Source organism: Misgurnus anguillicaudatus, chromosome 22 (assembly GCF_027580225.2).
Source record: "Misgurnus anguillicaudatus chromosome 22, ASM2758022v2, whole genome shotgun sequence".
NCBI lineage: Eukaryota > Metazoa > Chordata > Actinopteri > Cypriniformes > Cobitidae > Misgurnus > Misgurnus anguillicaudatus.
This window is the reverse complement of record NC_073358.2, coordinates 46,130,668-46,156,904: the sequence shown is the minus strand read 5'-3', so window position 1 is coordinate 46,156,904 and position 26,237 is coordinate 46,130,668. Positions and strand designations below refer to the sequence as shown.

The window sequence follows — 26,237 nt, the reverse complement described above, 5'->3', positions numbered from 1 at the left end:
CTACAGAGCTGTGGATGTCTGCAGAGAACTTGGCAAACCGGTTTAGTGTCAGGTCAGTCTGTTTGGCCCAGATCTGTTTGGCTGAACTTTCTGTACCACATCTTGGAGATCTTCCAAATGATTTAATGTAACAGTTTTAAACCTGAAATTGCTTTTTCAATTATGCACCGTGACATATTAACAAACGAGTCAGGATACTGAACAAGAAAAACATAGGCTGGGAGTATCCACAGGAAACAGATTGAATGGCGGAAATTGGGCGTTTTGTAACAGAGGCATACCTGCAGAAATCGCAGCATGATGACAAATGCAGATGTTTTTATATCTGATAGGACTGCAATCGAGTTATCTTCACATTTGAGCATTAAAAAAACTGATGGGACAGCCGTACCTGTCAAGCACAGAACGTTAAATCCAATTTCGTGTAACCTGAAAGCATTCATGAGTGAAATGCAACTGTTATTCCTCCTTTAAGGTGAAAAAACATTTTATCAAAGGCAAAATGAAAACTATAGGAGTATTACACTTTAAAAACAAATATCTTTCTGAAAAAAGCAACCCAGAGTTTGGTCAAAAAGAGAGGTTAGGTTAAAATACCCAGAAAATTTTTATATTTGACCCAACAATGGGTTAAAACAACCCAGCATAGGTTAAATTGCAACCTAGCGCATTAAAAAAATAAACCAGCATTTTTATATTGTATATTAAGCCCCTAAGGTGACATTGGAGTAAAAAAATCTAATGTTTAGTTTCATGTGCTTACGTGAAACTTTTGCGTGCTCACGTGAAACTTTCGCGTGCTCACGTGAAACTTTCATGTGCTCACACGAAACCTTCATGTGCAGAATTTTTTGTTAAAAGTTTAGTTTCGCATGCTCACGTGAAACTTTCGCATGCTCACGTGAAACTTTCGCGTGCTCACGTGAAACTTTCGCGTGCTCACGCGAAACCTTTATGTGCAAAATTTAAAAAAAAAAGTTTAGTTTCGCGTGAAACTATCGCGTGCGCACATGAAACTTTCGCCTTTACGTGATAGTTTCACGTGCGCACGCGATAGTTTCACATGCGCACGCGAAACTAAACTTTATTTAATTTCTCCATGTCCCCTTAGGGGCTCCGTAGTATATCATTATATCAAGTAACGTGAACACAGACACGCATAGTATGCAAAACTTGCAGATTGTGAACTGATCTCTACTTTTATTTTCTGTAGATATATACATATATATTAAAAATAAGGGCATATGTACAATGGTAATAAATATCAACTTTTTGTACAAGCAAAATAAGTTAATTAACATATCCATCCAAAGAAAAAAATGGCAACAAAAAATTTGAAGAAAACGTAAAATGCGAGAAAACTGAAAATTCATAATACACAAATTAAAACGGCAACCATAAAGAAGTTAAAAGTTTAAAGCCACGTAAGAAGAAATGATTTGAGATGACCGTATTTTTCATCAGGCAGGAAATACTGGTCAGTATAAAAAAGCCATGCATGATGCAAACAAACATACGTAACACTTCTGTTCGCTGTGAAATTACATTGGTCTTAAATCAACGACTTTAAGACAGTTTTAACAAAGCAGTTAGTGCTGTAAGATTTCGAGTCAGAAGCCCAACCTGAGAAGTCCTGGCAGAAAGGAGTCCGTCCTTGTTAAACAATGTACAAGTTCTCATCGTACAAAGACCTTTTCAACTTCCCTCTTATACTGTGTAGCACAGCATTGATTACAGACAACAGAGCAAATGACATAGAAAACTGCTCAAGAGGATTGTAAAGCTTTCATGCCATAAAATAGCATTCCTTTAAAACAAAGATTTCAGACGACACTTAAGTTCTGTGCAATGAACAAACTCCATAACGTAAGAAAGAGAAGTAAAAAACGAAATCAGAAATAGAAGAAACGTGTGCAGTCTGCTTTGGCGTCACCCAAGGTGAAGAGGCACATGTATGACACATTTTGTCATCTTTTTAAATATACAAGACTCTTGTTAAACTTTACATTTTGCAAAACATCATGCAACAGAGTATGGACCATCGGTGACCAATCGTAGTGCCTCTCCACCCGCAAGGTCATGAATATGCATATCTCCTTCATTTGTCTTCACAATCAAGGTCAATGGAATTAATTGTCCTCTGCGTTTCACCCTGTTTGTATTTTTAAAAGTTGCTAAGCCCACACTGAAAGAGACAAGAGGGATACAGCCTGTTAGTGAGTAGTTTAACATGTTATTCAAATAGAGACACCGAACGCCAATCCAAGTAAAATAAAGAAACTGAGCGTTTATTTGGCGTAGTCTTACTTGGGTTTGTTCAGCCGTAGCTTCTCATTAGTCGCTTATCCTGGACTTATTAACAAGCTCAGCTCATTGAAAAATCCAGTTACCCCGAGCGTAATTCGGCTTTAAAAAGCGAACAAAGTCTTGTAAACCGTCCGAACCCAAAGTTCATTCCACCGTGTGGCTATTTTCATGTAGGCAAACACTGAAGTTGTATTTTATTTGGCAGTTCGCGCCAAATATCTACAATAATGCACTTGCTGTCGCATCCGATACAGTTCTAGTACGACATTCACACCTTCCTCATGCTACCATCAAGGACTTCCAGGTGGATAACAACAAGTCCCCTTTCACATTTCAGATGAAACCAGTAAGAAAGAAAAGCTATTCATCCAACGGTTGCAATAAATCGAACAATGTATCAGTGCTGGAATTCCCAGAACACATTTTTTTTTCAGAAAAAGACTAGATTAAAAAACGTATTGAGCTGTAAGGAAAGAAAGGCAAAGCATTCATCCATTGTTCGTGTTTAGTTTCTTTGCTTCAACAGCTCATTCAATTGTTCTCTCTCTTCTCTTTGAAATAACTCCAGTTTTCATCCTAAGAAAAGAGCGTGATTGTCATCTAGAGACTTGTCCTCCTTGTCACAAAAAAGCACAAGGCTCCTGTCCAAACACCTGCCTTGAGTGAGGCAAGCAACTTGGGCGTCAAAAGCTTGCTGTCCTCCAGCTTGCCAAATGGTTTTGATCTGTAGCCAGAACTCTGCTTTACACAGATCTGACTGACAGCTACATTTGGCCGGTCGGGTTCCTCTCAGAAACGTAACTGTGTTTGCCTGTTAGCCATGCTCAACACGTGGCCGTGTCATCTGGTCCTTTAAATACAGACATTTACAAAAGTTATGCTAGATGTGTTCAGTCTCGTTTAGTAAGTGTGAGAACCAGAACGATCCGAGAGGGAATGTCGTGAAGCACGTTGCGGCGTGGAAGATGTTTGCCACCTCAAAAGTTCAGACAGAACGAGTGTTGGCAGAGAATGAGTAGGTCGCGAGTAAAGTAAGATGGAGAGAGAGTTCCCCAAGCAGGAGGTAGGTAGGTGAGGTCGTCTGTGGATTTTACACAGAAGACTCCTCTGGGTTGGCGTCAGGCAGGACGCTCCTCTGCTGCAGGGTTCTCCGGAGCTCCTCTTTAAACGGACTGGAGTAGTCGTTGTCTCGGCCGCCCAGCCCAAGTCCGCTTCCCACGCCTATTCCCGTTCCTCCGTTCGCTCTCTCCTCCCCGGCCGTGCTCAAATTTAGCCGGATGTACCCGTTGGTGCCCGAGTTTCGGATGTTGGTGAGGCTTAACCTGCTCGGCGAGTGAATGGGCTGACCTGGAATGGTGCTCGGAGAGGCCGAAGTGCTGGTGGAGCACATGGCGTGCCCAGGCACGATTTTAAGGGACCCATCCGAGTAATAGTAATTAGCCCCGGTCTCCCAAAATCGATCTTCATCGTTGGCCATCTTGCTGGGCACAAACGGCGGGCGGCTGCTCGGCTCTTTCGGTAACGTAATGGGGTACACTAAGGTGCTCTCCAGCGGCTTCATTTCCGCCCCTTTGCCCAGTGCCAGCTTCAGTCTTCTGCGAAGGTACAGGGAAGCAACGAGCAACATCAAGCAAGCAGCTCCCAACGTAATCACCAGCACCCAGAATAAACCCATGCTGCCGTCAGGAGCGCGGGCCTCCATGAAGACAGGAGCGCTGGCCACCACGGTGACCTGGTATCTTTCGGTCTGAAACTTCACTCCTTGCTCCTCAGAGTAGCAAATGTAGCGGCCTGATTGAAGGGAACCGGCTTGAGGGATAACCAGGGAGCGAAGGGCTCGGTCGAATCGAGGTCCCACGGCTTCACCCTCGACTAGGGCGAGCTCACGCTCGTTGATTTCCCAGAATGGCTGGGCCAGATTAGAAACCAGCTGGCAAGGCAGTACAAGGTCCGATCCGACGACCACCGTCACATTTCTTACCCTAGAATGATCTGAAACAAAAAAACACAACTTGTAAAACATTTTTCATTTATTAAACATTTTTATCTGCCTGCAGGGGGCAGTGTATGTCAGACGTACCGGGGCTGGGAATGGGTGCAGTCTTATCAAGCTTGGGTTTTCCTCGGTTGAAACTCTCCAGCATGAGGTCCTGGAAGAGCGTGGATGTGGAGCTGTGGGGGGGAGCACAAATATTGACGATATGTCAGAAGGCTGCTATAGGGATGTAGCTTAAAAGTACAAAGGATGGGCTGTGGAGAAACTGATAGGAGTGAGTAGTAAGGAAAGAACAGTGGTACATAACAAGAGAAAGGAAATATGGAGAAAAAAGTGCATGGATGCCAGCATAAGAATGTTAGCAGACTCATCCGGAGAGGGATAAAGTGAACACTCAGGGAGGACAACAAAGAAATAGATGGCTTTACCCGCGGTGGAGGTCGATGCGGACGCAGGCGCGTCCCTCTCTGTCCCAGGCACAGTACGGGTCTCTGGACAGCAGGCAGTCTGGCTGAGAGTGATACCGGCTGCAGTTGGCCAAGGGCAGCTGAAGAACCTCAGAGCGCGAGCCAATGTACAAATACTTCTGAAGAAACACAAAGCAAACAAGATATGGGAAGCTGTTCATACATATAAAAGACCACAAGTAGAATTGCAATTGCATATAACTCCATTCTGTTTGCTAACTATATTATGGTTTTACCAAAAGTAATTAATGCAAAAAGACGGGGATGCTCTTATGAAAATTTACCATGGTTTTACTACAGTACAAAAAAACATAGTTACAATGGTAAATATCAAAAAACATAGGTAAACCATGGTTACTGTAGTAAAACCATGTTTTTCTAATAGTTATCAATACACCAAAAAACATGGTTGCTACACTTTTACTAAAAAAATAAACATGGTTAATTTTCGTGAGGCTTCGTAACTACTTGACTAATTGAACTTCATTACTCTACTTAAAAAATGTGTCACTATATTTAATTTTACTTTATTACATTTTACTCCTTAATTTTGACAAATTTAGATTTTAATTATTTTATAAACTACATAATTCACTGGTAAACATGACTGAATATTGCTTTTATTTAAACAAGCCTACTAGAACTTTATCTTCATTGTATAATGTAATGGTAATTTATTCTTATATAAAAGACATCTCTATAGTTACCACAACACAGTGTTGGACCTAAAGCCATTAATAATAATTATATAACATACGTGACCCTGGACCACAAAGCAAGTCATTAGTAGCACTGGTATACTTGTATACCACTAGTAGCAAATCATTAGAAAATTAAGTAAAGATAATGTTCCATGAAGATATTTTGTACATTTTCTACCATAAATATATAAAAAATTTATTTATCATTAGAAAAAAAAAAATTATTGGCTAATGACATCATCACTTTAAATGTGATTTTCTCAATATTTAGATTTTTTACACCCTCAGATTCCAGATTTTCAAATAGTTGTATCTCAGCCAAATACTTCCCTATCCTAACAAACCATACATCAATGCGCACAATGCAAAGTTCGTCACAACATGTATGTAGCCCGTCATGTGTGTGGTTCGTAATTTCAAAATATGTATTCAGCGTGTCGAGTGATCCTATGTGCATCACGTGTCTTGTCAAAATAAGTGCCTGCTGCAGGCGCGTCTAAAGGGTTTATGATAAAAGAGACGCTCGTGGTTGCCAGATACTCGCATAATCTCATGCGTAATCAAAGTTTATTGTTAAGGGAGTGTCTTGCGTGTATTTTGTGAACGTGTGCGTCTATTTTATCATAAACAGTTTTGGCGTGTGTGCGGCGGGCACTTGTTTTGGCAGGACACGTGATGCACATGGTTCGCGTGGCGCAACAAGCACATATTTTGAAAACGCAAGCAACACACGACGCGCCAAACACATATTTTGACGTGACGAACCACACACTTGATGGGCTACATACATATTTTGACGAGCTTCGCATCCGTGCGCCCTCGAAAAAGAAGTCACTGGCTGCCACTGTCCAATACTGTTAGTCACATTGGATAAAAGCGCCAGACAAATGTATAAATGTTACATTTAATATTTAATGTTTCCTTGAGCCTTTAACAAAACTATAAAAAGAATGATAACTTTAAGAAAAAAACGAGTTGCTTGACACAAATGCATTTATATTAGTGCTGGGCAAAGATTAATCGCGATTAATCGCATCCAAAATAAAAGTGATTTTTTTGCATAATATATGTGCGTGTACTGTGTCTAATTATTATGTATATTTAACCACACACACATTCATATATTCATTTCAGAATTGTTTTATTTATATATCATTTTTTTAAATTTATATTTAATATAGATTATATAAAATTATAAATAAATATATATAAACATGTAAATGTTTCTTAAATACATACATGAATGTGTGTGTATATATTTATACATAATAATTAGACACAGCACACACTTATATATTATACCAATAATCACTTTTATTTTGTATGCGATTAATCGCGATTAATCTTCGCCCAGCACTATTTAAAATACATTTTAAAAAACAAATTAAATCATTAAGTGCAAATGTGTTTTTGGCAGAATATTTTGTTTATTTTTTAACTAAATATGATCTTGACACTGCACCCATACTTTCACTTTTCTCTGTATTTCACACCTTGGCAGTAAGACAGTATAGCTGAATGGCTTATCAAGAGAGGAGAGAACAGAAATTACTTTGCTGTGAGAGATGGTGAGGCTGTCCACCGGTTGCTGTCTTTCAAACAGCTGGATTTCTTCAATCACATGGGCCTCTGAACCCAAAATCACGACACGCTGGAGCCATCCATCCGCTGAACAGCGAACAAAGAGGAGGGGAAGAGAGATGGGGGATAGATTACATTCAGTGGGGAAGAAGTAATGGGATGAGAGAGAGAGAGAAGGCAGAAAAAAAGGCGAGAGAGGAGAGACAAATAGTCTATTAATACATCATCAGTACATGCCATATTTTTCTGTCATTGCATTTAGGAACAAGGTTACACGAATTATAAGCAGGAAAATTGAATAAGCCCCAGCTGGTGCCGTGACCCGGCATAACTCTATGTGTATGCGTCTACTGTATTTTGTCCTGTCACACGGAGCTTGTTACAGATAATGTGCCACAGACACTTTTCAGTCTAAGGGGAAAAAAGGAGAGTGTGGAAAAGGGATCACGGAGGAGAGAACTACAGGAGGTCCTTTACAAATCCACCCTGCCACTTTCCTTCATGTCAGAGTGTCTGTGTTCCTTTCTTAATCCCCGATCCAGGACTCTGGAAGTCTCTCTCACGCACACACCTGCAGTCCTTCATGTGCTGCCTTTACTCTTAAAGGAATAGTCTACTCATTTTCAATATTAAAATATGTTATTACCTTAACTAAGAATTGTTGATACATCCCTCTATCATCTGTGTGCGTGCACGTAAGCGCTGGAGCGCGCTGCGACGCTTCGATAGCATTTAGCTTAGCCCCATTCATTCAATGGTACCATTTAGAGATAAACTTAGAAGTGACCAAACACATCAACGTTTTTCCTATTTAAGACGAGTAGTTATACGAGCAAGTTTGGTGGTACAAAATAAATTTCTAAGCGGATTTAAAAGAGGAACTATATTTTATGGCGTAATAGCACTTTTGGGAGTACTTCGACTCGCCTGAAAAGTCCGCTCCCCTTCTCACTCTCATAATGGGATAGGGAGGGTGTTACTGCACCGAGTCGAAATGCCATAAAATGTAGCTCCTCTTTTAAATGCGCTTAGAAAAGCGCTACGTTTTATTTTGTACCACCAAACTTGCTCGTATAACTACTCGTCTTAAATAGGAAAAACGTTGATGTGTTTGGTCACTTCTAACTTTATCTCTAAATGGTACCATTGAATGAATGGGGCTAAGCTAAATGCTATCGAAGTGTCGCAGCGCGCTCCAGCGCTTACGTGCACGCACACAGATGATAGAGGGATGTATCAACAATTCTTAGTTAAGGTAATAACATATTTTAATATTGAAAATGAGTAGACTATTCCTTTAACGGATAAACAAACCTCCAGGCAATAATACCACACAAATTTAAATTTTCATCCAATATCGCCTACTTCCATACTGTAAAGTGTAAACTATACAGTAGCGGGAAAAATCAATATGCTTAATGATTATTTTTCCTAACTGCATTTTTCTTACATTAAAGGAGCAATGTGTAACTTTTACGTTACATTTACACGGACAGAAGCGTTAACGCTTGAAGGAAAGCTTGTCTGAAGCGTGGCCAACAGTCAACCACAGTGGCCGCAACACATGCTCCGGTCTTCCATAAATGTAATTGGCTTGCTCTATCTAGGTTTTTTGCATAAGGCGATCTGATTGGCTGAGGCACGCATTGCCGCTTGAAAAGTTGAGAAATGTTCAACTTCTGCCACGAGCAATGGCAGTGAGGTGGCGCTGATGGATCCACAATTCAGTTGGGCAACGTATGACGTCACCCATTAAAAGTGAATGGGAAGGGTCAACGCCCCGTGTGAACATACCGAAGGATCTCTTGACAGAAATGCAATATAATATGCATAACTATATTATCAGTGGTGTATAAAGACCCTACAAAATTAACTGTATTGTTTTATTATTACCTTATAATAAGCCATTTTATCTACATACATCGCGGGTCTCCTTACATAGAAGTTGCCGCCATGTTTCTATAGAGCGCGCTTTGTCACTACATTGTCTCAGATGATGACACATTTGTCCTGTGGCAGTTACCGTAGCTTCACTATGCGTTTTGAAAGGGAGGGGTGAGCTGTGAACTGAGCCGTTGGTTGCAATTCACAGTCTTACCACTAGATGCCGCTAAAGACCTACAAAGTGGAAGTTTAAAGGGGCCATAGCACAAGACATTTTTAAGATGTCAAATCAATCTTTGGTGTCCCCAGAGCACATACGTGAAGTTTTATCTCAAAATATCATATAAATAATTTATTATGGCATGTTAAAATTGCCACTTTGTAGGTGTGTGCAAAAATGTGCCATTTTGGGTGTGTCCTTTAACTCATTCACCGCCATTGACGAGTTATCTCGTAAATTATGAGTTAATATTTAACTAATAAATATGCCTTTCTGGACGAATTTCAAAGTGTAAACCGCTTTTATCCACTAGATGGCGCCAAACCGAATTGATCAAAAACGGAAGTTAAAAAGATTTAATGATTTATTTTAACTGCCTTTATGTTTGATAGTCATTCTGAGTCTGATCTCTAACATAAATTCCTTTACAAAAACGCAATTTTTTAAGCTTTTTGCTCAAAATGTTGTATTTTTGAAGAGAAATATCCATATTTTAGTGGTTAAATTAAGTGGAAAAAGTAAATATATAATGAAACGTTTTTTCCCCATTTTGTTTGTTTGTTTGTTTGTTTGTTGTTTGTTTGAAAGCAGAGAGTGTGTTCTTTAATTTCATATAATTTGTATGTATATATATTTATAGAAGATAATTTTTCCTGCAAGGAATTTTGTGAAACTTTTGTTAAAATCACAAAAATGCAGGTGGGCAACTTTTCTCAAAAAGGCTGGCGGTGAATGAGTTAACATGCAAATGAGCTGATGAAATTCAAACACTGATCACAATGATGGTGGTTTGTTGCAATTAAAACTCAATTGTGCTTTTCTCTGCACTAAATGTCAGTGCTGTGGTTGGATAGTGCAGATTAAGGGGTGGTATTATTATAATAAGAGCTCCTTATGACATCACAAGGAGAGACAAATTTCAACAACCTATTTTTTCATGTGCTTGTAGAAAATGGTTTACCAAAACCAAGTTACTGGGTTGATCTTTTTCACAGTTTCTAAGTTGATAGAAGCACTGGGGATTCAATCATAGCACTTAAACATGGAAAAAGTCAGATTTTCATGCCATGGCCCTTTTAAGGAAAATGTTATGAATATTTTGGTATTCTCAAATTTCCCAAACTTCTTAAGAAAGTTATTTTTTACTTAATAAAGAATGAGTAAATCATCTTTGCAGTTGTTGTTATTACATCATAGTTTGACACACATACAGGTCACTATATACAGAACGTACTGTTATAAAGTTCAATCAGTAAGCACTTCATTTAATTCGGTACGTACTGTCACAATCAGTATGTGATTTCAGATGCAGGGCCTGTCTAGGTGTGTATTTTGTGTTTGTATGCAACCTGGCACAAAGTACGCGCACAAACATTTTAATGGCCGTCACTGTTCTGTCGACTGTGTAAATGTGAGCGAGCCAAGGCCAAATACATCATTTAAATTTTTACTTTGAGAACTGACCTTCTTGTGCGACGGGAATCAATTGACAGATGTGACATTTCTACTTAGATGCAAAGCATTATAGCTCCTAAAATGGCTTTTTTGGCTAAGCTGTTCATATTTTTGGACAGCGGGACTCAAGAACAAACAGGACAATGGACAGCGTTGTGAAATTATACGATTAACAAGCAAGATGTTCCTGTAGCTTAATCGGTAATGCATTGCGTGAAGAATCCAAAGGTCAAGGGTTTAAATTAAGTAGCTTTTTCTTGATGAAGAAAATAAGTCTAGTTTTTACACCAAAAATATAAAATTTAAAATGGCCATGGCACAATACTTTTTTAAGGTGTCAAATAAATCTTTGGTGTCCCCAGAGCACATATGTGAAGCTTTAGCTCAAAACACCATATAAATAATTTAATATAGTTTGTTAAAATTGCCACTTTGTAGGTGTGTGCAAAAATGTGCCGTTTTGGGTCCTTTAAAATGCAAATGAGCTGATGAAATTCAAACACAATGATGGTGGTTTGTTGCAATTAAAACTCAACTGTGCTTTTCTCTGCACTAAATGGCAGTGCTGTAGTTGGAAAGTGCAGATTAAGGGGTGGTATTATTATAATATGAGCTCCTTATGACATCATAAGGAGAGCCAAATTTCAACTACCTATTTTTTCATGTGCTGGTAGAGAATGCTTTACCAAAACTTCGTTACTGGGTTGATCTTTTTTACATTTTCTTGATAGTTGATAGAAGCACTGGGGACCAAATCATAGCACTTAAACATGGAAAAAGTCAGATTTTCATGCCATGGCCCCTTTAAGTGATTGCGTGCATAAAACAAGCAAAAAAATCTGCCAATGGGGTAAGCAAATTTTTCTTGAATTATTCTTCTTGTTTTATGCACAAAATCACTTAAATTTAATATTTTTGGTCTAAAAATTAGACTTAATTTCTTCGGTTGTTTTGCTCATCAAGAACAAGCAACTTTATTTAAGAATTTTTAGATATTTTTACTGAAAACAAGACAAAAATACTAAGATTTTTTTCTTGAAAATCATTTTTTGCAGTGCAGAATGTTGACTTGAATAAAAATGCATAAATGTAAATACAGACAGACACTGATTTTGCATTACTATTTGTGTCTAACCAACTTAAACATACCTGTGCCTATGAAGAGCATGTTGTACGATCTTTGATCCAGCGAGCTCACTCTGTCCACAGCTATCCGGGTGAAGTTAATTCCTTTAGTGAGCAGAAGGGGGCGAGCTTCCGCCCTGAGCTCCATCAGTGGATGCTTTTTGGCAAAGTTCAGCGTAGCGTCGGGCAGCTGTAGAGAACTGTTGTAGCCGTTTTCTCGATCAAAGTTTGTGATACACTACCAAGAAAAAAGGAACAAATTATTTAAGTGTCCTACATGATATATGTTTACCAGTGGCGGCTCGTGACTGCTTATCCGAGGGGCGCTAATTCAAAATAAGTGTTCAGAGTGTCATGTGTGTTGCTTGCGTTTTTTGTAAATATGTGTTTGTTGCGTCATGTGAACCATGTGCATCACGTGTTTTGTTCACGCGTCAAAACCTTTTATGATAAAAGAGATACTCACGTTCACAAAATACACGCAAGACACTCCTTCAACAGTAAACTCTGATTACGCATGAGATTATGCATGTGTCTGGCAAACGCGAGCGTCTCTTTATCATAAACCCTTTAGACGCGTCTGCAACTTATTTTGACAAGACACGTGATGCACACAGGATCCCCCGACGCGCACAACACACACCCTGAAAAAAGGAACCACACACATGACGGGCTACATACATGTGATGAACTTGGCATCGAGCGCCCTCGAAAAAATAAGTCATCGGCCGCCACTGATGTTAAATGGCTGAAAATGTTTTTTTTTATGACCCTTTCCTGTCAAATGTAATCTATAGCAGCTTAAAATAAAAGCTGGTGTTTTAACATTGAGTTTTGCCCGCGGGTAATGCACATGCTCAGATAACAAATTTTGCTGTGCGAAGGATGGTCTGTAAATCTAAACTACTCTTAGATTTACAACTACCTGGTAAACGGACTAAAACGTGAACTCTCTTTCAGTATCATCCCTAATATGCCATCAATATAAGCCCATATGTGACCCTGGACCACAAAACCAGTCATAAGTCTTTTTTATGCTAAAAATGATTAGAATATTAAATGGGACATATTATGAGCCTTTTTTTAAATATGCTAAATAAATCTTTGGTGTATCCAGAGTAAATATGTGAAGTTTTAGCTCAAAATACCATATACTGTAGATAATTTATTATAAAAGGTTAAAGTTTCCATATTGTGGGTGTGAGCAAAAATTTGCCATTTTTGGGTGTGTCCTTTTAAATGCAAATTAGCTGATAAAATGCAAACACTGATCGCCATGATGGTGGTTTGATGAAAATTAATCTCAATTGCACTGTCAATTATTTTCTCTCTCTCTCTCTCTCTGCACTAAATGGCAGTGCCATGGTTGGATAGTGCAGATTAAGGGGCGGTTTTATTATAATAAGATCCCTTTGTGACATCACAAACACATCTGAATTATCTATTTTTTCATGTGCTTGCAGAGAGTGGTTTACCAAAACGAAGTAACTGGGTTGTTTTTTTTTCTCATTTTTTCTTTTAGGTTGATAGAACTGGGGACCCAATTAAAGCACTTAAAGGTGCAGTGTGTAAATTTCAGCGGCATCTAGTGGTGCGGTTGCGAATTGCAACCAATGGCTCAGTCCACTGCTCACCCCCGCTACGGTAGCCACCACCAGAAAAACATGTCATTGACAGAGACAACTTAGCAAAAAACAGGCTGTCCGTTAAGGGCTTCTGTAGAAACATGGCGGCACAAAATGGCGACTTCCACGTAAGGGGACCCTCTGTGTATGTAGATGAAAATGTCTCATTCTAAGGTAATAAAAACATAACGGGTCATTGTAAAAAGGTCTTTATACACCCCTGTTAATATAGTTTTGTATATTATTTTGCATTTCTGTCAAGAGATCCTTTTAAAAATTACACACTGCACCTTTAAACATGGAAAAAGTCGGATTTTCATGATATGTCCCCTTTAAATAAAGATCATGTTCTATGAAGATATTTTGTACATTTCCTATCCCAAATATATCAAAAATGTATTTATCATTAGTAATATGTGTTGCAAAGACTTCATTTGGACAACTTTAAAGTCGATTTTCTCAATATTTAGTTCCCCTTCGAGGGAACTCGAGCTGCGTCGCCGAAGCTACGCTATGGGAACGCCCTCTGCGTGATTGCGTCTGAAGCACGTATGTCAAATCAGTCCAATGGTCAAGTGACACGTCATAGGCGGGTGACGTGGGAACCAGGAAGCTATAAAAAGAGCACCCAGCAAGCCAACTTCAGCTCTTTGTGCCTCAGCAAGCGAGTGTGTGTCATGTCTAAGTCCAAACAAAGTTTTAAGGAGTGTGCTTCCCCGTGTCCTCGTTTCATTACGAGCGAGGACTCGCATCATCTCTGTGTTATGTGCCTCGGGGCACAACACGCACGATCGTCTCTTGAGAGGGGTGGTTGTGCACATTGTGATAGGATGCCGCTCCGTACGTTGCGCTCGCGGCTCGCACTCTTCGAGGAGGGTGGTGAGCCGCGTGTTCCCCACGGTTCTGGCCCCGCTGCTGCCGAGGCAGAGCGGAAGCTGCGATCGTGGGGATCACAACTAGATCTCGCGGACGAGCTTGAGACGGGTCTTCCCCTTTCTCAGCCTTCACCCGCGGGATCTAGTGCCCCGTCTCTGGATTCGGAAGCCCGCGCTGCGGTTTCTTCCGCCCAGGGCGGGAGCCCAGATTTGCATTTATCGTCGTCCGAGGAAGTCGATATTATGTCTGTAGACGTGGTGGACGCTGAGGAGCCCTCTCATTCGTCCCCCGCGTTCGATGATTTATTGGAGGTTGTCACTAATGCCGTGGCTCGCTTAAAATTAGACTGGCCGGCGGAGACACAGAGCGCGCGTCCTCAGAGCATGTTAGACGAACGCTTTTTAAAACAGAAACCTCAACCTTCGCGGCGCAACATGCCTTTCTTTCCTGATCTCCACAGCGAGCTGTCGAGATCATGGAAAGCTCCGTATTCAGCCCGTGTTCATACCCCTCACGCCACCATGTATTCCAACATTGTGGGGATGGGTGAACACGGATATTTAACGATGCCCCGGGTGGAGCAGACGCTTGCGAGCTATCTCTCCCCCGCTGCGGCGTCATCATTGAAATCACCTTCGCTTCCCACGAAACCGGTTAGGTTAACTTCATCGTTAGTGGGTAAAGCTTATAAGTCTGCAGGGCAGGCTGGGGCTTCACTGCATACCTTAGCTGTCTTACAGGCGTACCAAGCAGAACTGCTTAAAGATTTAGATGCCGAGGCGGGGGGTACGTCTGATATATTTAAAGAGCTTCGTCGAGTCACTGATGTGTCACTCAGGGCGATTAAAGAGACTGCGAAAGCCGTGGGTAGATCTATGGGAGCTCTCGTAGCCACGGAACGCCATTTATGGCTTAATCTGTCCGAGCTTAAAACCTCAGATAGGGCATTTCTCTTAGACGCGCCTGTTGCGCCCTCCGGTCTTTTCGGCGATGCCGTTAATACTGTCGTCGAGAGATTTGCGGAGGCTCGTAAGCAGTCGGCGGCGTTCGAACGCTATCTCCCCCGCCGTGCTCTTGATTCTAGGGCTGCTGGGCGGGAGCAGCCATCGACATCATATAGAGCATCGCAAAAGCATAGTGTTGCCACTCGTGGTCCCCCTCAAAAGAACTGGGGTTCGGGCGGTCGTACTCAGACATCATCCAAGCAGAAAACAGACCTGAGGGCTGTTATTATGGCGAGGAAGGCGTCGGCTAAAAAGAAGTCCTGAGGGACGTAGTGTCATATTTCCGAGGGCAGCCCCCAATCGGGGAGAGCCGGCAGTCACCTCACAACACGGTGCCCGTCTCTTCTCGATGCCCTCGGGATGCCAGTGTGTTAACCCCGCCGCAGTGTGTGTTTCGGGGCACAGCGGCTTCATATTCTCGTGTGCCTCGTGCGCGGGGCACGCAACACCTCTCTCCGAGGAGGGAGGCATTAATATCACCCAGGTTGAACCCTGCCAGTCTGGTTCAGGGCACCGGGAAAAGTTTAAGCAGTACACAAAAAGCCAGTCTCGAGAGGCTGGTCCCCCTTATAGAAAATTTGGCAGCGTGGAAACTCCTGCCAAACGTGTCTCAGTGGGTTCTGCAAATAATAGAAAAGGGCTACAAAATTCAGTTTTGCAACCAGCCACCCCAATTCAACGGCGTGTTATCTACCATAGTGGGTGCTGGGCAGACTCTAACAATGGAACAAGAAGTAGAAACTCTCTTGTGCAAGGAAGCCATAGAATGTGTTCCTCCTCACAACAGGGAGTCAGGGTTTTACAGCCGCTATTTCATAGTTCCAAAGAAAGACGGGGGGTTGCGTCCGATTTTAGATCTACGTCATCTGAACCGGTCTGTTGCAAAACTAAAGTTCAAGATGTTAACTATAAAGCAGATCGTCACACAAATCAGATCCGAGGACTGGTTTGTGACGATAGATCTAAAAGACGCGTATTTTCACATATCTATCCTCCCGCAACACAGGAGATTCCTGAGGTTCGCCTTCGGGGGCGTGGCTTACCAATATCGGGTTCTCCCTTTCGGTCTATCTCTGTCACCCCGTACATTTACAAAGTGCATGGATGCAGCGCTGGCTCCATTACGACTCCGGGGCATCCGTGTCTTAAACTACATAGACGATTGGCTAATTTTAGCCCAATCAGAGAGTATGGCAGCGCAGCATCGAGATGCTGTGCTGACCCACATGAGAGAACTGGGGTTAAGGCTAAATGCAAAGAAAAGCATGCTCTCTCCAGTACAGAGGACAGCTTTTCTTGGCGTTATATGGGATTCAACGACAATGCAGGCACATTTGTCCCCTGCTCGTGTGGAATCCATTCTTTTGGCTGTAGGCAGAGTGAAGTTAGGCCAGTCACACACTGTAAAACAATTTCAGAGGTTGTTGGGGCTCATGGCAGCAGCGTCCAATGTGATACCCCTTGGGCTGCTTCACATGAGACCGCTACAGTGGTGGCTCAAAACCAAAGGGTTTTCCCCGAGGGGCAACCCGTTCCGTCTGATCAAGGTCACGCGCAGATGTCTTCGTGCCTTAGATCTTTGGAAGAGACCATGGTTTCTCTCCCAAGGTCTGATGTTGGGGGCTCAGTACCGTCGAGTTACACTGACAACGGATGCTTCCCTCACAGGCTGGGGAGCAACTATGGGGAGCCATCTGGCTCATGGATTATGGGGGGCCAGACAGCTCAGCTGGCATATAAATTGCCTAGAGATGATGGCAGTGTTTTATGCCCTGAGATGTTTCATCCCTCACCTGCGGGGCCATCACGTGTTAGTCCGGACAGACAACACGTCGGTAGTCGCGTACATCAACCACCAGGGGGGTTTGCGTTCACGCCCTTTGTACAAATTGGCGCGGCATATCCTTCTGTGGACACAGGGGAAGTTGCTGTCCCTCAGAGCAGTATACATTCCCGGGTGTCTGAATCGGGGAGCAGACGTCCTGTCGAGACAGGGGCTGAGGCCCGGGGAGTGGAGGCTCCACCCTCAGGTGGTGGAGTCCATCTGGACGAGATTTTACCAGGCGGAAGTGGATCTGTTTGCGTCCAGAGAGACGACACACTGTCCGCTATGGTTTTCTCTCACACATCCAGCACCGCTGGGACTGGATGCCATGGTTCAGCCATGGCCGAGGCTACGGCTGTACGCTTTTCCCCCGATCGCTCTGCTCCCGGGAGTTCTGGAGAGGGTTCGTCGCAACAACGTCCGCTTGTTGTTGGTAGCCCCATTCTGGCCGAACCGAATATGGTTCTCGGACCTGGTGTCCCTCCTCGACGGCTCACCTTGGGAAATACCCGTCAGGAGGGATCTTCTCTCTCTGGCGGGTGGCTCGATTCTTCACCCCCGCCCAGAGTTATGGAAACTGTGGGTCTGGCCTCTGAGGGGGCCAGACTCATAGAATCTGGTCTCTCAGCTGAGGCTGCTGAGACCATTCTTCACTCCAGAGCTCCCTCCACGAGGAAGCTTTATGCCTTTAAATGGAGAGTTTTTACTTCCTGGTGCAGCAAACACCTGTATGACCCTGTGAACTGCCCAATTGGTACAGTCTTGGAGTTTCTGCAGGAAAAGTTCACCGCAGGGTTATCTCCTTCTACACTGAAGGTGTATGTGGCGGCCATCTCGGCTTACCATGTTCCTTTGGTTGGGCAATCCCTTGGGAGAGACCCGCTGGTGGTTCGCTTCCTTCGTGGCACTCGGAGGCTGAGGCCTGTAGTCCGACCCAGGATCCCAGCTTGGGACCTGGCCGTTGTGCTGGAAGGTCTGTCCATGGCTCCGTTTGAGCCCATTGAGACCGTTCCAGTCAAGTTTGTGGCACTTAAGACAGTACTTCTGTTGGCAGTCACTTCTCTGAGGAGAGTGGGTGACCTTCAGGCCCTGTCGGTTTCCCCTACGTGCCTTGAATTCGCACCGGGGATGGTTAAGGCTTTCTTGTACCCAAGGCCCAGCTATGTGCCTAAGGTACCGACTAATGTGCCACGACCTGTCGTACTTCAGGCCCTCTGTCCTCCCCCATTTAGGGATAGGAATCAGGAAAAGCTTAACTTGGTGTGTCCAGTGCGAGCACTGGATGCCTATGTTCACAGATCTTCTTTGTGGAGGAGGTCTGAGCAACTGTTTGTGTGCTTTGGCTCGCCCAAGAAAGGCCTGCCGGCGACCAAGCAGACACTCAGTAAGTGGATAGTTGAGACTATCTCTCTGGCTTATGAGACCACTGGACGGCCTTCACCTATCGCCGTCAGGGCTCATTCTACCCGGGGTATGGCAGCCTCTAAGGCCTTGTGGCTAGGGGCTTCAATGCAGGATGTCTGTGATGCGGCAGGCTGGTCCTCTCCGCTCACATTCGTTCGGTTTTACGAGTTAGATGTTGGTGCTACGCCTGGAGCCCAGGTGCTCATGTCTTAAGCTGTGCGCGTTTTTACACACAGACAGGCATTTGGTAGTATGGTGTTTTGGTACATCGTTCCCATAGCGTAGCTTCGGCGACGCAGCTCGAGTTCCCTCGAAGGGGAACGTCTCGGGTTACGAATGTAACCATTGTTCCCCGAGAAGGGAACGAGACGCTGCGTCTCCCTGCCATACTCCCTGCATCCCTGTCTCGTCTTGCTTCGGCACAATTTAGCTGAAGTTGGCTCGCTGGGTGCTCTTTTTATAGCTTCCTGGTTCCCACGTCACCCGCCTATGACGTGTCACTTGACCATTGGACTGATTTGACATACGTGCTTCAGACGCAATCACGCAGAGGGCGTTCCCATAGCGTAGCTTCGGCGACGCAGCGTCTCGTTCCCTTCTCGGGGAACAATGGTTACATTCGTAACCCGATTTTTTGTAGATTACAATTTATCCTCATAACTGGTTTTGTGGTCCAGAGTCACACATAGCAGTGTAGTATATTTGATTTAAATTAACATTTTCTTTGCAAAAGCCAAATCTGTTAACATGTCGACTGCAGGTGCAAAGACCATGAAGACGTATAGATAGAATTTTGACATTTTTTAAACTCGACTAACTCTTGATCTGTTACAGCAGGTCAACTTGACATAGTAGGGCAGAAGAGGCGAGACAGAGCTGTAATCACAATTTCAGGAGTGCAGAGAACCAAATGTAATGTCTCCAAAACCTTCCAGTGAAGACCACATAGTGGATGACAGCTTAAAGGAATATTCCATTTTCTTAAAAGAAAAATCCAGATAATTTACTCACCACCATGTCATCCAAAATATTGATGTCTTTCTTTGTTCAGTCGAGAAGAAATTATGTTTTTTGAGGAAAACTTTGCAGAATTTTTCTCATTTTAATGGACTTTAATAGACACCAACAATTAACACTTAACACGTAACATTTTTTTCAACGGAGTTTCAAAGGACTATAAAAAATCCCAAACGAGGCATAAGGGTCTTATCTAGCAAAACGATTGTCATTTTTGACAAGAAAAATAACAAATATACACTTTTAAAGCACAACTTCTCATCTAGATCTGGTCGTGATGCACCAGCTGACCCCACGCAATACGTTATGACGTCAAGAGGTCACAGAAGACGAACGCGAAACTCCGCCCCAGTGTTTACAAGTGTGTTGAAAGAGGACCGTTCCAACATTGTTGTATGCGGAATGATACTAATTAATGTCTTTGTGTCAGTTTATTGTTTACAATGGTCCGCAAATGTGCGTTTTATATATGTAACACGTGACCTCCCTACATCACTATTTACGTTAGGTCGCGCTGGACCGGACCTACACGAAAAGTTGTGGTTTAAAAGAGCATATTTTTTATTTGTCTTGTCAAAAATGACAATCGTTTCGCTAGATAAGACCCTTATGCCTCGTTTGGGATCGTATATAGTCCTTTGAAACTACTGTTATGTGTTAAGTATTAATTGTTGGTGTCTATTAAAGTCCATTAAAATGAGAAAAATCCTGCAATGTTTTCCTCAAAAAACATAATTTCTTCTCGACTGAACAAAGTAAGACATCAACATTTTGGATGACATGGTGGTGAGTAAATTATCTGGATTTTTCTTTTAAGAAAATGGAATATTCCTTTAACATCTTACAAAATCCACTTATTTTAAGGGATAGTCCACTCAAAATGTATTTACTCACGCTCGTGTTGTTTCAAACCTTTATACATTTCTTTGTTCTAATGAACACAAAAGAAGATATTTTGTAACCGAACCGTTTTTAAGGCACCATTGACTTCCAAAGTATTTTTTTTCCTACTATGGAGGTCAATGGTGCTTCTGTTTCCTGCTTCATTCCAAATATCTTCCTTGGTGTTCATCAGACAAAGACATTTATTATTTATTTATTTTTGGGTAAATTATAATCTTAAAATGCTTGACATATCAAAATTTCTCTCAAAATCTGACTCCTGGATAAAGAACTGTCACCCAATGCCTTGACCCCGGTTCAAATGTCGATGTTTGTAAAATGAGCACACGCTTGTGTGGATCTAAAGTAGCGGGTCAAGTATTAGGTTAGTTTTTTTGCGATGAAAAATTACTGCATATATTTATATAAAGAACTTGGGCTATTTTTATCAGACTGCTTAGTCACGGGCGCCCTCTCGCCCTTCCATCTCGACGGCTGCTCGCCTTACCGCTCCAGGTCGCGGACTGGGCACGGTGCCAGTGTATCGGCCCCAACGCTGAGACGATTCCCTGTATTCTTTATACGGCCCGTCGAACACCGTTTTCACCTCTCCGATCTGGTACTGACACACAGCAGACACGTCCACATCTCCCCTGAGAGAAAGCGGAGAAGAAAGAGTCAGTCGGTCTGAACTAAATGACTTCGCTACATTGGCTGGTTTATTACTGTAATAGCTTTACTGTCAACATAATGACAGTGCAGCATTTTCTAAAGTTGAGGAACACGGCTGGGTGTTTGGCACTGAGAGGCTTTATATAAAAAGCAGAGGACAGAACGACTTTCATAACTACGTCAAAGAGAGGAGGTGAAAACCTAAATAATATTTATATAACACACCACTGTGCGTGGAAGATGCCGTAGAAACTCGTGCTCCTCCAATCCGCCCCGGGAAGGGTGAAGACGGCCCGCAGGTTGTTGAAGGTGATGTGGCGCTCCGGTAGAGAACAAATCAAACGGGCTTTCTGGAAGGTGGTCCACTTTTTCTGCAGGGTCCGCGTGCCCCCCAGGTCGCCCTGAAAAGTAAAGAGAGTAAGCTGTCATATTAAACAGATCTTTTAATCCGAAGCGGTTTGTAAAATACTTATTAATATACGAGCAAGCTTAAGGGCACAATGGTGACAGCTTATGCAAATTAAAAGTAATCACCAGCCTCGAGCTTTACTTAATCACATAACAACCAGAGATGAAAATCCAGGCCATTTTTAAATAAACAACAACTAATGAGAATTAAACAGTCTGACATCATCGTGTGGTTTATTAGTGGTTTGGTGCTTTTCGTTCTCACCTTACACACGCGTGCCACCCGTGCCACGGTCAGATCGCTGTCACAATCAAGCTCCACCGCTCTCTCGCTGAAGAAGAAATAGATCTTATCGTCATCTCCATCTTTACTGTTACGGCTCTCCCGGACCAACGCTGAACCTACAAAGTTTGGCTCTGTGACAGACAACAAGAAGAAAGGTGTAAAGAGAAAACAGCAAGTCAGAATCAGACCAGATAAAAATCAGTCATGCTTTTGATGTAACAATGAAACATTTTAAATATCAACAGGTTGTTGAAGAATGTTTACTGAGCTCATTTCAGATAAAACCTGCTAAAACATCAGTGTAATCGGATTGATAAGGTGTTAGTGCTGGTGAAGCTCATTTGGATTACTTTAAAGGATTAGTCCATTTTCTTTAAAAAAATCCAGATAATTTACTCACCACCATGTCATCTAAAATGTTGATGTCTTTCTTTGTTGAGTCGAGAAGAAATTATGTTTTTTGAGGAAAACATTCCAGGATTTTTCTCATTTTAATGGACTTTAATGGACCCCAACACTTAACAGTTTTAATGCAGTTTAAAATTGCAGTTTCAAAGGACTCTAAACGATCTCAAACGAGGCTTAAGAGTCTTATCTAGCGAAACCATTGTCATTTTTTGCAAGAAACATAAAAAATATGCACTTTTAAACCACAACTTCTCTTCTTCCTTCGGCTGTGATACGAGCCAGCGCGACCTCACGTAATTGCATAATGACGTCGAAAGGTCACGTGTTACATATATGAAACGCACATTTGCGGACCATTTTACACAATAATCTGACACAAACATTACACATGACATTAGTATCATTCAACATATAACAACGTTAAAGCGGTACTTTTATCTCCACACTTGTAAACACTGGAACGTAGTTTCGCATACGTCATCCGTGACCTCTTGACGTGATGACGTATTACGTGAGGTATTTTTTATATTTTCTTGCCAAAAATGACAATGGTTTCGCTAGATAAGACCCTTATGCCTCGGTTGGGATCGTTTAGAGTCCTTTGAAACTGCAATTTTAAACTGCATTAAAACTGTGATGTGTTGGTGTCCATTAAAATTAGAAAAATCCTGAAATGTTTTCCACAAAAAACATAATTTCTTCTCGACTGAACATAAAAAGACTTCAACATTTTGGATGACATGGTGGTGAGTAAGTTATCTGGATTTTTTTAAAGAAAATGGACTAATCCTTTAATGATAAATTAATGTGATTCATGAAGCTTCGCCATGTTAAGCCACATATAAGAACATACAGTACATAACATACGATTTTTATATAAAATTTAGGGCTGTCAACCAATTAATCGTGATTAAATAACTCGTGAAAAATTATTATTTTTTAAAAATATTTTAATTTCTTTTATATAATATTTACATTTCTTTTATATATTCTTTTTTTGTAATTATTATGTATATATAATTACACATAGTACACACACAAATATTTTATACAAACACAAACTTTTATTTTATATGCGATTAATCAAGATTAATCGTTTGACAGCCCAAATACAATTATTTGTTTGCTTAAAAAACAAACATATACATCTACGATGGCACAAGGCTGAATAAATTATGAGTGGATTTTCATATTTGGGTGTACTGTTCCTTTAACTCTTCCCCGCCATTTAACTCTTACCTAACTTGTAAAACACTAATGGTGCGTTCAAAAAAAAACGCCCTTTACTCAATTTGAGCTTTATACTGTATATACATATTGAGACTACAAGCTAGCTAAAGCCGGCAAATTTTACGCGCAAATGAATTGAGTTCACAGAAAATTGTTCAATCGTCCAAATACTTGTGAATAGTGTGATTTATTCGCTTCTGGTAAGAATGCACAGTCAAGCATTCATGGTTTTAAAAACAGTGAAAACGTTGTGTATGTTTTGATCATCGCACTAATTCTGATCTCTAATAAAAGTCCTTTACAAAAATGCAATTATCTCTTTTTGTTCAAAATGTAGTATTTAATTAAAAAAAACTACCCATATTTGAGAGGTGATAAAAAGAGAACATATAAAGATAGGATAAAATGTTTTTTTTTTCTCGCAAGGTCGGTTCTTTCATTTGATATATTGCCACTGGCTGGCAACTTTTTTTAAAAACGCTGGCGGAGAAAGAGTTAAGAGTTCTTGTGGAGACACATGCTTTCTATTGCGTAACATACGCTGGTTATTTAGCAGGTAAGAGCTATATTTGTGGACTTACCGTTGAGCCAAGCAGGAAGATATTCACTTTTCATGCTGTAATGCTGTTGTCCGAGGTTCCTCAGGATTACGGGCTCTGTGCCCAGGAAGTTATTGAGGGTAGCGGAGTACAACTCCTTGTCTATAACAGAGGAGAAGTATGTTTAGATCAGGAACACCTGTCTACGACCCCTCGCTTATGAGAAATTAAAAAGGGACTCGTTGTGTCCCACAAGGAGAAGGGGAAGAGAGGAAATATATCTGCGTCTACAGACAGAACATCCTCATCTAGAGGACACCCACGGGCGCAAAAAATGACTATGCACTGTCTGCAATCATACTAGGATAGTGCTAAGATTATATGCAGGGGGATTTTGGATAGTGGAGGGTGAAAATAAGGGTCACCAAACAGCAGGAGTGCTAAAGATTTTCGCACAGATACACATACAACATCAATAATAGTTGAGGTTTTGAAAGATATGGTGCATATTCCAAAAAAGACGTTCGCATATATCACTTACCTACAATGAGGCCTGTATGACCTTTGGCAGGGTCGTAAGGGCACTTTCCCTTTCCGTCCTCCAGGGCGGCACTATCAAGAGTAAAGTGATCTGCATTCTGTCAACACATGAAACACAAGCAGTCCGATTTGAATGCACAGGCGTGACCTGACCTCCACACAGAGCCTTCAGCCATAAGTTTCAGCTAAACCATCATAAAAACGTTATCTTTTACCATCTCATGCTGCTTTACCGCAATGGCCCTCAATGCGTGATAACACAACCTCATTTACATTCGCTATATTTCACATTAAAAGCCACCAGAGGAGATACACAGACAACAAACATTTCTACGTCTTATCACTTTATCGTGACAGATTCATCACGGTATCATACAGAGATCAGATTGGACACTCACGATGTAAGTGCATTTGGGTTGGAAGGCGTACGTCCCGCAGGTGTACAGGTGAGTTCGGTTGTAGCTCTGCAGGAAGCGAATGTAGTTGAAGCACTCAGTCTGCGATAGAGCGACACAAAGAGAAAATGTGAGAGGGAGAGCGAATGCATTTCGTGCAAAGCAAAGCTGTTAAAACATAAAGGATGTGACATCAACCAATACCTGGTTATTCTTCCCCTTCGCCGCACACTCTCGTTTCTTTTCTGTAGGAGCGGACCACTCAATCTAAAAGAGAGAGAGAGAGAGAGAGAGACAAAAAGACGTGACTTTCGAGAGAAAACAGCACTTTGCATGGAAAATGTGTGCTCTCTATTGACTGCCACAACCGGCAATTTGCTTCAAATGGCTTTGAAAGAGTGAGTCATTTGTGAACGTTGATATTTTTGAATGATAAATGCTAATGCGATCTTTGGTTGGTGATTCGAGGATTAATGTTTATTGGGTGCTGCAAAGTGAAAAATTGTGCAACAAGAAGTCGGTACCTGTGGTCGGCGTTGGTGGCTGATGTTATTGAGGTCCAGGGCGAAGATGTGCTCTCTGGCTCCAACGTACAAGACCGACTCATGTTCGGCCAGGGTCAACATGGTGTAGTTCCAGACCCCGACGGCACGAAACCTCGCCATGCTGTCGTGCGCATCTGAAGAGAGAGAGAGAGAGAGAGAGAGAGGTGATGCAGATATTTATTAGATATAATCCAATATGAATCCTGAGCCTTGAAAATCACACATTTATCATTTTGACCAATATCCCAGCTGAAAAGGCCAACTTAGACAAGCATGAATTCCCACCGAACTCATAACCTTTGTTTAAACTGGCTGGCGGTGTGCTAAAAATATGAATTTAGGGGAAATATGAATTTTCTATGCGGACCGGCTTGCGCTAAATAATGCTGGATTGGTGCTGGTGGACCAGAATATCCAAGCTGCTTACCGTACTTTAAAGTAGACGTATCATGAAAATCAATTTTTTCCATGCTTAAGTGCTATAATTGAGTCCCCAGTGCTTCTATCAACATAGAAATTGTGACAAAGATCAACCCAGTAACTTAGCTTTGGGAAACCGTTCTTTGCAAGCATATGAAAAAATAGCTCATTGAAATTTGTGATGTCAGAAGGGGATAATACCGCCCCTTAATCTGCCCTATCCAACCACGCCACTGCCATTTAGTACAGAGATCAGCTCATTTGCATGTTAAAGGACACACCCAAAAACGCCACATTTTTGCTTACACCAACAAAGTGGCAATTTTAACATGCTATAATAAATGGTCTATAAGGTATTCTGAGCTACAACTTCACATATGTACTTTGAGGACACCAAAGTTTTATTTGAAATATTAAAAAAGTCT

The 26,237-nt window shown here is 41.8% G+C and overlaps 1 protein-coding gene across 2 annotated transcripts in view; it reads right to left on the bottom strand.

The window, feature by feature from the left end:
- Positions 1-1,173: 1,173 nt before the first annotated feature.
- Positions 1,174-26,237, bottom strand: part of sema4c (sema domain, immunoglobulin domain (Ig), transmembrane domain (TM) and short cytoplasmic domain, (semaphorin) 4C) — an 88,332-nt gene continuing 63,268 nt past the window's right edge. Inside the window, exons 3-16 of one of the 2 annotated variants that reach the window (XR_008642908.2) lie at positions 25,372-25,526; positions 25,052-25,114; positions 24,851-24,949; positions 24,454-24,550; positions 23,955-24,074; positions 21,715-21,866; positions 21,267-21,442; positions 20,878-21,022; positions 11,761-11,974; positions 7,024-7,139; positions 4,732-4,889; positions 4,388-4,479; positions 2,308-4,299; positions 1,174-2,185 (exon numbers count right to left, since the gene is read on the bottom strand). Coding sequence is in view for 1 of the 2 variants with exons in the window: in XM_055198535.2 (XP_055054510.2) it covers positions 3,398-4,299; positions 4,388-4,479; positions 4,732-4,889; positions 7,024-7,139; positions 11,761-11,974; positions 20,878-21,022; positions 21,267-21,442; positions 21,715-21,866; positions 23,955-24,074; positions 24,454-24,550; positions 24,851-24,949; positions 25,052-25,114; positions 25,372-25,526 (2,489 nt within the window). In the remaining variant the exon portion in view is untranslated. Of the gene's footprint in view, positions 4,300-4,387; positions 4,480-4,731; positions 4,890-7,023; positions 7,140-11,760; positions 11,975-20,877; positions 21,023-21,266; positions 21,443-21,714; positions 21,867-23,954; positions 24,075-24,453; positions 24,551-24,850; positions 24,950-25,051; positions 25,115-25,371; positions 25,527-26,237 lie in introns of both variants that reach the window. The other variant, XM_055198535.2, reaches the window with a different exon arrangement.